This window comes from Trachinotus anak, unplaced genomic scaffold (genome assembly GCF_046630095.1).
Source record: "Trachinotus anak isolate AG129_WGS33_773 ecotype Australia unplaced genomic scaffold, CSIRO_AGI_Tana_v1 ptg000004l, whole genome shotgun sequence".
In the NCBI taxonomy this organism is placed as follows: Eukaryota; Metazoa; Chordata; class Actinopteri; order Carangiformes; family Carangidae; genus Trachinotus; species Trachinotus anak.
Genome location: NW_027273855.1, coordinates 1,827,642 through 1,841,209, shown reverse-complemented (window position 1 = coordinate 1,841,209; position 13,568 = coordinate 1,827,642). Strand labels below are relative to the sequence as shown.

General features: G+C 41.2%; 1 protein-coding gene across 6 annotated transcripts in view; it reads left to right on the top strand.

Annotated features, from left to right (window-relative positions):
* The window catches only part of vps13d (vacuolar protein sorting 13 homolog D), a 54,093-nt gene that overhangs the window by 31,382 nt on the left and 9,143 nt on the right, over nucleotides 1–13,568 (top strand). For 3 of the 6 annotated variants that reach the window (XM_071475166.1, XM_071475167.1, XM_071475165.1), the window contains exons 40-57: nucleotides 1,148–1,222; nucleotides 4,489–4,591; nucleotides 4,909–5,061; nucleotides 5,499–5,634; nucleotides 5,736–5,783; nucleotides 6,449–6,599; nucleotides 7,375–7,591; nucleotides 7,679–7,926; nucleotides 8,018–8,209; nucleotides 8,296–8,422; nucleotides 8,541–8,683; nucleotides 8,912–9,042; nucleotides 9,383–9,558; nucleotides 10,098–10,221; nucleotides 11,539–11,774; nucleotides 11,888–11,990; nucleotides 12,416–12,573; nucleotides 12,743–12,851. In XM_071475166.1, the coding sequence (XP_071331267.1) occupies nucleotides 1,148–1,222; nucleotides 4,489–4,591; nucleotides 4,909–5,061; nucleotides 5,499–5,634; nucleotides 5,736–5,783; nucleotides 6,449–6,599; nucleotides 7,375–7,591; nucleotides 7,679–7,926; nucleotides 8,018–8,209; nucleotides 8,296–8,422; nucleotides 8,541–8,683; nucleotides 8,912–9,042; nucleotides 9,383–9,558; nucleotides 10,098–10,221; nucleotides 11,539–11,774; nucleotides 11,888–11,990; nucleotides 12,416–12,573; nucleotides 12,743–12,851 (2,630 nt within the window). Of the gene's footprint in view, nucleotides 1–1,147; nucleotides 1,223–4,485; nucleotides 4,592–4,908; nucleotides 5,062–5,498; nucleotides 5,635–5,735; nucleotides 5,784–6,448; nucleotides 6,600–7,374; nucleotides 7,592–7,678; nucleotides 7,927–8,017; nucleotides 8,210–8,295; nucleotides 8,423–8,540; nucleotides 8,684–8,911; nucleotides 9,043–9,382; nucleotides 9,559–10,097; nucleotides 10,222–11,538; nucleotides 11,775–11,887; nucleotides 11,991–12,415; nucleotides 12,574–12,742; nucleotides 12,852–13,568 lie in introns of all 6 variants that reach the window. The other 3 variants (XM_071475171.1, XM_071475169.1, XM_071475170.1) reach the window with 2 other exon arrangements.

Below are 13,568 nucleotides of genomic sequence, written 5' to 3'. Positions count from 1 at the left end.
TGTTGTTCTTGTCCATACTGAAAACTGTCTCAAGTCCAGCTGAGACGACTCAGTGCGAGAGCTAAAGGCTTAAAGGAAACATTGCTCTGTTTGTGGACACCATGTTCCATGAAACCACTGTCTATACCACCAAAAACATCACTTATCATTATAGTTGTCTGTGTGTTAGATGAAGCACATAGTGTGTGTCTGTGCTTGTGACTCAGATGAATCAGGTCACAGTTTATGAGCAATTAATACAGAAAACCAGGTCACTCCAAACCACTTTATCTTATTCCCCCGAGCCCAGAGCGCTGTTGTTGTTTAAGAACTTAAAAACACATCAGTGAGTCACTGGGTGACATGTTCCCTCATTACCATAAACACACACACACACACACACACACACACACACACACACATTAGTCCCACAGAGCACCAAGTTTGGATAAATCAACCTCTGAAAATAATCCCCCACAACTGCACTATTTCCTCCTGTTTGATAGACATTTAAATTACTGTGCCTTTTTTTTTAAGTGTTTTTGTTAAGTCTTTTTAAAGATTTGCATCTTCAGCAGGAACCATTAGGGAAGTTAGAGAGTATTAAAGAAGAGAAAAAACATATTGTTAGTTTGTTGTTTCATATTTTCATGGGATTTTCTGACAACAAGAGAAAACATAGAATAACACCAGTTATCCATAAAGTGGCTGGTTTAAGATGGGTAGGGCTTTAGTTTGGTACTTCGGCTGTATGCATTCATCCTTTGAGAAACTTGGTTCGTGGGTTACTTTGTTATGAAGAGGAGTGGGTAACAAGAGGTTTGAGCTGCTTGGCTCCAAGCTTTTCTACTCCTTTGTTTATGTTTGATATGAACTAAGAGATGCTAACAACATAACCACAAAACCTGCAACTCATTAACCAAGTTCCTCTGGTCGTCTAGTAGAGAAATGAAATGAATGGATGTTGGTTTCAATGCCAACCGCGAGTAAAAAGAAGGGAAATGACGTGAAGTGAAGCATGAGTTGCACTGTTCACAGAGGTACTGATTTGCAGATGAGTGCTGATTGCTAACAGAGTACTGAATGAGGATGCTGAAGCTCTAACCCTCTTGTGTGTTTCCTCTGCATGTGTCTCTGTTGTGTTGTAACTGTCTCTCTCTGCTGTCAGGTGCTCCTCTTGCTCATCTTAGAACTAGGAGCACAGCCAGCTTGACCTGCCTCGAGCAGCAGATTCACTCCAGAGGTACAGTTCAGAGTTTAGCCGCCCACTCAGTCTCCTTCGCCAGCACGCTGGGTGTCAAAGCTCTCATCAGTCACAGAGAGGTCGATTAAAAGCAGGGTCAAAGGGCTCAAATGTTTCCTGCCAACAAATCAAGTATGAATTGCAACTAATATCAGTATTGGTTTCATTGTACAGGGCAGATCTGTGGCTTAGAAGTTAGGACTCTGACCATGAATCTCAATGTTGCAGGTTCTGGTGTTGTACAGCACTGTGCAAACATGTTAGGCACTTCACATATTTAGATTTTTATCCGTCACACAATCCCATCATGGATGCGTGTGATTGGTCCCAGACACACAGCCTGGAGCCAGGAGTCCTGCTACAGCTGGTCTGGTCTTCACAGAGCCCTGATCTCAGCATCATGGAGTCAGTCTGGGATCACATGAAGAACTGAGACAGAAGAACTGTGGCACGTTCTCCCAGATGCTGGAGCAACCTACCTGCCAAGTATCTTGAAAAACTGTGTGCAGCAAAAGGTGTTCGCACCAAATACTGACTCAGTTTAGGTTTTTCTGTTTACTACACTTTAACTTTTGAACAATACAACACCTCTTCACCCTGTGAGTGAACACCAGTTAGCTGCATATAACCAAGTAAAAAAAGAGAATGGGCAGGAATATTTGGTGCTTCTTTGATTTTAGGTTTTGGTAATTTGCCAAAAAAAAGGAGCCTGATCCACGATACTCTATGTAAGACAGAAATAAGCACACACATTCTTTTTAGGAGTCAGTCATTATCATGAAATGTAGCACTCACCGAAAGAAAATGCGTCACAACAAAGGCAAAAATAAAAAGAGGCATAAACAAATGGAAATAAAATGATGCCTCAAGTTAAAATAAAAAAAAAACACAATTCATTGTTAATTAAATAAAGTTTATAAATTCCTCAGATGCCATTTTACTGAGCCTTGGAGCACAGTCTGTTTTTATGAATACCATTTAATTTGAGGGAAATGGCTGTGGTCCAAAACTCTGAGACCACTTTCCCATGAACGGGATTCTAAATGTTTTCATAAAATATAACTGACCTATGCTAAACAGTTGATTTGTAATCTGTGGGCGACAAACAGGATCAACTTAAATTAGGAACAAGAAAAGTAAAATGTGAATAAGACAGTTCAATGACAAAGCTAAACAGCAAGAGTATAAAAGATAAAATGAAATTGTGAGCAAAAAAAAAAACAAAAAACAACTTAAACTTACTTACACTAACACCACGAGTTGCATTCATCACTAATGGTGATAAAATGCTCATAAACACTAATGTGATTTACTTACTTCAAGTAGCTACAACACATTTGTCTCACAAAGGTTTTTGTTGAGCTGCTACAGTTAAATCTGCTGCACAACTGAAGGGACCCTGTCTGTGCGTTCAGTGGTGTTGTGGGTTTAAAATCAGCCTCTCACAGTCTAGTGCAGCTTTCACTAGAATTCTAGTCTGTCTTGTCTTTCCTCCTCTTCTAGAGCAAGTTTCTTTCTGCTTTGCATTTTGCCTGAACAGCATGACTTGTTCATCTGTTTTCCGCTGCATGGCCAGTTGTTGTGGATCCTTTGTGAAAAATTTGCTCGACATTACTGCACAGTAGTCGTCTATGATTTTTGTAGACTGTTGCACACTTTGTCAGAACATAGCAGAGTAGTGTGCTTGCATCTGATTTTAGGCAGCCTCTTTGTGTCTGGCAGTTTTTATGCTATACTGAGTATATTTATCATTTTCAAAGAATATAAGCAAAGTTTCACATCTGCTAAACATAAACTAAAGAGGTCAGCTTGGACCTTGGACACAGAGGTTAAACTGTTACCAGTCTTTTTTCTGCTGGTAAGTTGGCAAAAAAGTTATTTATACTCAAAAGTTGACATATTTGTTTAATAAAAGCAGTTTGCTTATTTTTATTTTGGACCAATAAGATTTACTCATTCATTGCGGTATATGAATAGGACATGAGTTTTCTGGCATTTTGTTCAAACAGTAACGTTACATGTGATGGTGCACATGGAGCAAAATGCAATGTTGTGTTCATTTCACTCACTTTCCACCTTTAGTAACCTTTAGTAAAGTTATTTTTGATCAGTATGTACTATACACTCACCGAGCACTTCATTAGGAACACCTGTACACCTGCTTATTCATGCAGTTATCCAATCAGCCAATCATGTGGCAGCAGTGCAGAAACTTCTGCAGCTACAGGTCAGGAGCTTCAGTAATGTTCACAACATCAGAATATGAACAAAATGTTATCGTGACATGATTGTTGGTGTCACACAACAGTCTCCAGAGTTTTTACTCAGAATGGAGCCGACAACAAAAACCGTCCAGTGAGCAGCAGCTCAGTGTTGATGAGAGAGGTCAGAGGAGAATGGACAGACTGGTGGGAGCTGACAGAAAGGCTACAGTCACTCAGATAACCACTCTTTACAACTGTGCTGAGCAGAGAAGCTTCAGAGTGAACAACACGTCCAACCTTGAGGTGGACGGACTACAACAGCAGAGACCATGTCAGGTACCACTTCCTGTCACCAAGACCAGTAACCTGAGGCTGCAGTGGACACGGGCTCACCAGTACTGGTCTGATGGATCTGGATTTCTGCTGAGGCAGCAGCTTGAATCCATGGACCCAGCCTGCTTCATGTCAACAGTCCAGGCTGGTGGTGGATGCCATGGTCTCTCAGAGTATTCTTGCTGACCATGTTCATCCCTTCATGGCCACAGTTCACCATCTTCTAATGGCTCCTTCCTGCAGGATGATGCTCCATGTCACAAAGCAAAAGTTGTCTCAAACTGGTTTCATAAACATGACAGTGAGTTCAGTGAATGTCAGTGACCCCCCCCCCCCCCCCAGTCTCAGACCTGGATCCAGTAGACAACCTTTGGTATGTTTTAAAGCAGGAGATTGGCAGCTTGAACATGCAGCTGACAAGTCTGCAGAAATTATGTGATGCAGTCATGTCAACATGGAGCAGAGTCTCAGAGGAAAGTGCTCAGTGAGTGTACGTTCATGTGTAGAACATGAAAAATGAGCAAAAGGCCGAGACAATTATAACTAGTTATACTGTTATAATTGCAACTGAAAGAATTTTAAAGCACATGTGCTCTGGCTGCTTTGTAGCACAGAGACGAATGAAGCGCATGACTGTTAGAAATGAACAGAAGTTAGTGTTGAATAATGTAAAAAGGCCAAACACACTCATCCTCTCTCTGATTTGGTTTTCATTTCTGCTCCCAGCAGATGTCAAACTGTCCAAGAGGAGGCAGCCATTCGTGCCATATGCTCTGTGCAACCACACAGGATGCACCATGTGGTTTGCCACTCTGACTACAACCCCCACAAGGTATGTGTAACACTAACCAAGTACATGCACTACAAACTGGAGTTACAGTATACTCGAAAGATATGAAGGGATAACTAGAAGCAAATGTACCAGTATCCAAACCATGGACTGTTTCTAAAAATGGACGTAGACTCTGGATCTGAAAAGTGAAGCCAATGTGGACGTTTATCTCCTAATGAGTTTATGGTCTCAATCACTAGTTTCAAGTCTTCTTCAATACAACTTGATGCTCATTTTTTAAAATTATGGTCCCATCAAGAGGAAAATAGAAACTAATCTCTGATGTCTTCAGTTAAAGTTATTCACATTTCCCACAGGGTGGCACTATCACACAGCAGCAGTGCAGACTCCATCTCGGACTTCCACGGTCCAGGAACTGATGACACTCACAACATTAGCCAGTGGAGGGAGGTGCTGCCTGGAGAGGAGATTCCCTTTGAGTTTGAAGCCCGGGAGAAACTCCGCCACCGGTACAGCTTGATTCAAATTCACCACGCCTGTGGATTTAGTCAAATGAATGTGAAATTGTTGTTTATGACTGGTTTAGCCATCATTCTTACTGGTTTGACAACCAATGATATGCACTTTGTAATTTGATGGTGTAAGGCTTCTCTATCATGTCAGGTTTGTCTTTTATTTGTCTTTATTTCTCCTTTTTCTGTTTTCAGATGTGATAAATCAGTTTGATTGTAGGGATTACAGCTCATTTAGTTTTTGCCATTATGCCTATTGGTTTTGATAACAATTAAATTAAAATAATCAAGCCAATACTATAATTTCCTTTTTATGTAATAATATATAATATGAATGATATAAATATAATTAGTAAAGCTGAAATCAGTGAAAACAGTGATGTCATAGATTGTGATTATGTTTCACTGATCACTTTCTGCCTCCTCCTCTGCAGACACACTCATGAGCTGAAGCTGCACCAGCTGCTGGTTCGGGTGTGTGGATGGGAGCAAGTGAAGCCGGTGTCTGTGGACAAAGTGGGCGTTTTCTTCCGTTATGCGGCTCCAGATAGAAACAACTCTTCCAACACTGTGAGCAGGAGTCAAAAACTCACTGATAATCTAAAGGGTTCCTAACAAATTGGCCTGGAGTTTGATGTAAACCATTTCATTTCTCCTTCACTCTTCCACAGGTTGGCAGTCCTATTAGCAGGACCAACATCATCCACCCACATGTTTATGTAAGTATGGCAAGTCTTGTCTCTAGATAGTAGCAGCTGTAATGCTCATTATTCACCTGGATACCAAATAGTTGGGTGAATTAAAAATGGAGAAATAACCTTGCTGTTCTTGCCTCTAAGAATTAAAAGCAGAGACAAGTCCATTGTCTGAGGCTATGAGGGGATCATTGGTAACCTCAACCAGAGCTGTTTCTGTTCTTTGATGGATCTAAATCTAGACTGGAAATCTTCAAACAAACCATTCCTATGCAAATAATCACATAACTGTTTTATGAAAACTTTTTCAAGGATTTTAGGGATAAAGGAGAAGTTAGTTATGGGTCTGTAGTTTGCTAAAACATCTGGGTGAAGCGGAGGCTTTTTAAGTTAAGGTTCAATTACTGCAACCTTAAAAGCCTGCGGTACACAACCTGTTAATGAGAATAAATTCATTAGATTATAATGTAGAAGTGTTGATTAAAGGAAAAACATCCTTGAACAGCCTCATTGGAATAAGGTCTGGAAGACAAGTTGATGATTCAGATGAAGTGAGCTCAGAGAGATCTGCAGGAGAGACGCAGTCTAAATATAAATCAGGTGTTACAGTCGATTCGAAGACTCAACACAAATAATGCTCAGTATGAATTTAAACCTGATGGTGACTTGTTTTGTGTGTGAAACCTCAGTTCTCGGCCCTGCCTCCAGTCAGAGTGGTGTTCTCCATCACAATGGAGGGCAGCGCCAGGAAGGTCATCACTGTGCGCTCTGCCCTCATGGTGAAGAACCGGCTAGATGTTCCTATGGAGGTCAGACTGGACAGCCCCTCGGCTCCTGACAGTAAGACGTTGCTCCATTGTATTTGTTTCCATTTTTATCTTACTGAATGAAATAATCAGTTAAATACCTGACCTGGCTTGTGCAGCCAAGATTGGCTGGGCCATTTTATTTTCTGTCATTTTATTTTATTAATTTAATGCAATTAAGAGTTATTTAATGTTATGTTTTTTTTTCTTTATTTAACCTTATTTGGGGTCCCTCTGTCTTTTCTATTGTCTTTCATGCAATAAAATGTTATCCTAATCCTAACCCATTTATTTTGATGTTATAACTAAACTTAATTAGATATAATTAGATGAAATTAAAATAAGATTATGTTGAATTTAATTGCATTTAAGTTAATTTGTATTTTATTGTGTTTTATTTCATTTTATTTTTTATCTTTTTATTTTGTCTTATTTTATTTCAAATATCATTGATCATATAATTGATTTTATTGTTTTAATTAAATTACCTTAAGATACATTTATTTATGTATTTTATTTTTATCTTTATTTTGTTTTATATAATCTCTTTTTTCATTTTCCTTTATCCCATTTTATCCATTTATTTTTCATATTTATTGCATTTAAATTACTTTAAATTGTCTATTTTTCTATTATTCTTGTCTTTAAGTAATTTGATAGATATTGTTTTACTTCATCTTTGTTGTTTTATTAATTTTTTTTAAGTCTTATTTTATTACTTCATTTCATTTCATTTAATCTTACTTTATCTTATTTCCTGTTGTGTTTTGTCATTTAAAATTAAGTCAGTTGTGTCCCTGTGTTGACAGAACCAGTGGTATTGCCTCCTATCCTGCCTGGCCAGGCCTTGGCAGTCCCCCTCCACCTGACATCCTGGCGGCTACAAGCTCGACCCAAAGGCCTGGGTTTATTCTTCTGTAAGGTTCCCATCCACTGGACCAGCGTGGAGCGGCAGGGAGAGATCAGCAGCAGTAAGAGGGAGTGTCAGTCAGCAGATTTTGATGATAACCTCAAGCGGAACTTCAGGTAAAAACAGTCGCTCAGTCTTGTTGTTCTTGGTTGTTGTCTTCCTCACATGTGTTACCATTCCCCTCATTTCTCTGCGTCTTGCAGGTTTTGTGTGGTCATCAAAAAGGAGAACTACCCAGACCAGCAGCCTGCTAAGAGAGTTTCTGGCAGCACAAAGCAGATCTATCGACAGCCGGGCCACACCATCTACCTGCTACCCACCATGGTGCTGGCCAACCTGCTGCCATGTGACCTCAACTACTACATCAAAGGAACGCCCATCAAAGGCTCACTGAAGCCGGGAAAGGAGGCCATACTCCACGCAGCCGACACCTCACAGAACATGGAGCTAGGTCAGGACTGGCCGAATGTTGGTCACTGGAGTGTATTTCCTAAACACTTTTCGTGTTCTCACTCCCAGTGTTCTTGATGTGTGTCCCTCAGGAGTCCTGCTGGAGAACTTCCCCATGTGCAAAGAGCTGCTGATTCCCCCTGGGACTCAGAACTACGTGGTCCGCATGCGACTGTACGATACCAACAAACGTCTGCTCTGCCTCACCATCCGCATCATCCTGCGCGCACAGGGGGCACTGAAAATCCTGATTTCTGCCCCCTACTGGCTCATCAACAAGACTGGTAATGTTGTCTTTGTTATTAAAAAAGATTTCACAAGTAAACACCCAACTCAGCTATCATTCCCTAAAGCCACTTTCCTCCCTTAGGTCTGCCATTAATTTTCCGTCAGGACAACAGCAAAGCCGACGCAGCAGGTCAGTTTGAGGAGCACGAGTTGGCCCGAAGTCTCAGTCCGCTACTGTTCTGCTACACTGACAAGGAGCAGCCTGCTATGTAAGTGTGTCCCATATATTATATATAACGAGCACTGTTCCACCCAACAGACATCCTCCTGGTGTTTTTATTCTTCTGTCCTCACATTACCTTCGTTCCGCGCCTGTCTTGCTCCCAGGTGTACTATGCGGATCGGGAAAGGAATCCACCCAGACGGAGTTCCAGGCTGGTGCCAGGGCTTCTCCCTGGACGGAGGGAGAGGAGTCAGGGCAGTGAAGGTTATACAGCACGGGAACAGGCCTGGCCTCATCTACAACATAGGCAAGTTGGCACAATCACAATCAGTACAAATGGATAGCACTAACTGAACTACTGCAGGACAGATTCATCGAATTCCTTAACTCTCGATGATTTAACATAAAGCAGCACTCCTTCACTTTAGATACATGTACTGTACAACACACTGGATATCTTCACCTTTATTTTTGAATATTTGAGCTAATAAATATGTTTGTCAGGCATTAATTGTTCCCTGTCTGATCAACACAGGCATCAGTGTGCGAAAGGGGAAAGGACGCTACAGGGACACTCACATAGTGACCTTTGCCCCACGCTACCTGCTGGACAACCGCTCCACACACAAACTGGCCTTCGCTCAGAGAGAGTTTGCAAGAGGAAAGGTGAGGATTTACCTCTTAAAATAACTGTTGACTGGATGTTTCTGGAGCTGGCTGCTTAACACACACACTTACAGTTATCACAACATCTCCAGTTCAGGCCAAGGACTTTGTTTCCCACCCCTCCTCCTCTCTCTTTAACCATTTCCTGTCTGCATCTCTATTTTGACTTATAATAAATTAAAATGCAGAGAAAGAAATGAATTGTTCATCAGTCATCCCTGTGGCCTACGTTACTGGTAGTACTGTGATGCAATGCTGTGGTCATGTGATACCTCCTGCAGGTTTCAAATGGTTTTAAATGCAATATGACAGTGGTCATTAATGAATGACTCTGTCCCAGGGTACGGCCAACCCAGAGGCTTATATCTCCACCCTACCGGGCTCCAGCGTTGTCTTCCACTGGCCCCGTAATGACTACGACCAGCTGCTGTGTGTGCGCCTCATGGACACCCCCAACTGCACCTGGTCTGGAGGCTTCGAGGTCAACAAACCAAAGTCATTCCACGTCAACATGAGGTGAGACACATACAACAGCTCTTTGCTCATAGAGTGTCTCTTTTAAATTAATGTTGGCTTTCCTTTACAAATTACAATGCATTTCAGTTGGAGAATATCCTGCACAATTATACTGTCTGTTCTAATTTTCATATGTTTTGTCCTCTTGATTATCACATATATATATACATATATATACATATATATATATATATATATATATATATGTATATATATATATATACACAGTATATAAATAATTTCATTAATTTAACACTGTACATTATAAAGTAAAATGTATTTTTGTATCACAAAATCACAAATGTTTAATTATACTATTTATCATTAAGTTCTTGCATTGATCCCCACATTATGAGACCTGCACAGATTATTGTTATTTATTGTGTAATATTTTAAGTCTGCCTATATGTTGTGTTGTTTCCCTTGTTGTAAGGATTGATGAATTTGTAAAATTAATTCCACCGGCTCAGCGTGTGTTTTCATTGAGATACAGTCAGTGAAGTATTTGCCAGGTTTTAAACGGATCTTGGTTTGAACAGGGACACGCTGGGGAACTGTTTCTTCCTCCGGACAGAGATCACGCTGAAGGGAGCCACCTACCAGATCTCCTTCACTGACACCGACCAGCTGCCTCCACCCTTCCGCATCGACAACATGTCTGAGGTAAGCCACCGTGATGGCAGCTTCATTAACGTGATAATTACATCATCTTTACTCAAGAGAAAAAAGAAGGCCTGTGCCTGAATCACTAACTGGACCTGCTGATCTCTCTCCATGACGTCTGTGTCACTGTAGTGTGGTTGTGGCTCAACGGAGCTTATTTCAAACCGTCTGTCCTCAAAGACAGTCATGGTCTTTGACTCTGTGGCCCAAAAGCCTGAGACCATGTTCCAGTAAGGTGGTTTCAGACTGACACTGCAGCTATGAGATAAAGAGAGCTGCACACCCTGCCTACTTTCACACCTCCACACACATCACAGAGTAAAGTGGGTATGACTACAGCATTTTTAGAATACACATTCGATATGGAAAGTTCAAGAAAAACTTGTATCAATATTCACTGGGAACTATTCAACCTTTTTTTCACAGATCACAGACAGAAACTGATCATTTCTCTTCCAGTTATTGGGTGTAAGAGCCAATTAAGTACATATTCTATCTTTTGACAAAATATGCTGTTAGGACATGTTATTGAGATTCTAAATGTAATAAAGTCTGTACAATAGTTAATGTGGATGATTGTGCTGAGGTGGTTGTGCTGAGGTGGTTGATGTTTTTGTTTACGACAGGTGATTAAAGCAGTTTGGTGCTTCAGATGAGGCAGCGCTGGGAAGTCGGCAGAGTTTGGAACAGTATAAGTTTTTGAGCCTGTGAGATGTAATGGATTTAAAGCTGCGAGTAGCTTATGTTGAACATGGAGTCAGTAATGATCCAGGCTGAGATGTAAAACTGATTCACCTGCTGTGACGTCAGTGTATGGAAATAAACCCTTGTTCAAGTTTTCCTGTCTGAGTGTGAGTACACTTGGTTTACGCAATAAGGTTGGATTAATTCAGAGGAACATGAGTCAAAACAAGATTCTCTGCTTGCCTAGGATCTTAGCGTATGGTTCAAACAGCCACAACACTGGGGATCTGCCTGTCTTCCCACTACTCAGTTTGTTTAAGGCAACATAGTCCTGGACTCTGCAGGACTCACAAAAGTTATCAAAGTCCTGTTTGCCAACAACACAACTGAAGAAAGGAAAATAACAGACTTATTTCTGTATCTCTCAAACAGCGATGTGTCAGGGTTCATATAAATACAGTATCACAACAAACTGTTTAATACATCAGAGAATTTGAAAGAATCAGGCTGGTTGGGAGTCAAACCTGCGACTCGACGTCGCCTAGCTTTCAATAATTTAATGGCTTCAAAAATCTGAAAATCATGAGCCATCCCTAATACATGTAACAGATTCTATTGTTTGAATCCCCTCAGGTGCCTATCCAGTTCTGGCAGCATGGTGTGGTCGACATCCGGCTGCACACTGAGGTAAAGGCAGGCTCACAGCTGGACTACGCCTGTGATGAGCCCACACTGTCCCCCTACCTCACGCTCACTGTAAAGGGAGCTGGATCCTCAGAGGTCACAGCTGACATGAACTTCTTCAGAGAATACAACAAGCTCTACTACGAGAACTTCATCTACATCGCAGCCACACACACCTTCTCACAGTATGGACCAGTGTCATGACTAACTAATGCAAATATCATTTTATATCATTAGGTTTTTTTCATGTAGAAAAGCTTAAATTGTGAAAGTAAGCAGCATCACTCTGTTGATGCAGGAATGTTGAGAAGAGACCTGTTGGAAAGAAGCGTCTGGTGAGCTGTGCTGAGCTGGTTCTTGATGTGGACACCAAGACTCAAAGGGTCATCTTGAAGAAGAAGGTAAAAGTTCTTAGTTTAAAATAACCCAGACTGTACAAACACACTTTGATCTCCGTGTGGTGGTGATCAAAAAAAAAAGTCATGCAAAATTAAAGGAGAAGAGGGGAAACAAAGTAGAGCTGAAGTTTCCATTTGATCAATTATTGTCTTTTGCTCCACTTGGTCCAGGCCATGGTTATCTCTTGCCTTTTGCAATGTTAATATTATGCATATTCATGTCTCGATAAGGACATTTATAACGATCTATTGTTCAGCCCTGACTGGAAAACTGATGCACTCTTTATCAAAAAAAGATTCTGAGAATAAAATAATAAAAAAGAATAATGAAAATAAAATAATATTCATTAGTTGCAGCCCATGAAATTAAGACTGAGATCAAGTCCATAAATGAATGTGTAGCAACACGTGCGCTGATTGTTGTGCAGGAGCCGGGGAAGCGCTCCCAGCTGTGGAGGATGACTGGGACTGGCATGCTGTGTCACGAAGGCTCGTCTCCGCCACAGAGCAAGCCGGCCCAGCCACGTCCACTGGACTCCTCTCTGGTGCTGGACATTGCAGGGCTGGCAGCCGTTAGTGACAACAGGTTTGTAGTGTGTGCAGCTGTAGTGCATGATAAGGTCAACACAACAGATAATCCTCTCAGGAAACATTTACAGTCAGTTTTGTACACTGAACCGGAAACTGAAAGGAAATCTATTGTGGAAAACTGGATGTACGAAGGTGTCCTCACCCGACCTGTTCTTCTTTCCCAGTTTTGAGCCTCTGATGCTGAGGAGGCCGGACTCCCGCCGCAGCACCACACAGACATGGTACTTCAGCTCAGGCATGCTGACCTGTGGGCTTCCACGGCTGGTGGTACAGGTGAGAACACCCGGTTATGTTAACACAGTCGCTTTTAGAAAATATTCAGACCCCTTTGCTGTTTTTGATTTTAAATTAGTAAAATTGCCATATTTTTTACCAATTAGTCTACATTAACTATCCCATAACAAACAAACTGGAAACATGTTTTTAGAAATTTGTGCAAATTCATTAAAAATCAAAAACCTAAATCTATTCAGACCTTTAGCTATAGCACACAAATTAAAGTCAGATGCATCAAGCTTTCTTAATTGACCCTGAGATGTGTCTAGAGCTTGACTGGATCCGTCTGTGGCAAATTGAACTGATTGGACAAGGTTTAAGCACATACCTGTGTTTACAAAGTCCCACAGTTCCTATCGCACATCAGAACAAAATCCGAGACATCTGTGATAAAACTGTGGTCAGGCACAGATCAGGTTGAAGGTATAAAGGTGTTTCCAGGAGAACAGTGGCGTCAGTAATTATGAGTGTTGGAATCAGGACTTTTCCTAGAAGGGTCTTGGTCAGAGAGGAGACCAGAAGTCCTCTGCAGAGATGGAGAACCTGCAGGAAGGACGACCATCTCAGCAGCTCTCCATCAATCAGGTCTTCATGGTGGAGATGTAACAGCCTGCAAAACAGTGTTTAAAGGAAAAGAAGATTCTCTGATCTAACGAGACCAAAAATTGAATTCTATGGCCAGAACTCCAAGTCTGTGTGTGGTGAACACCAGGC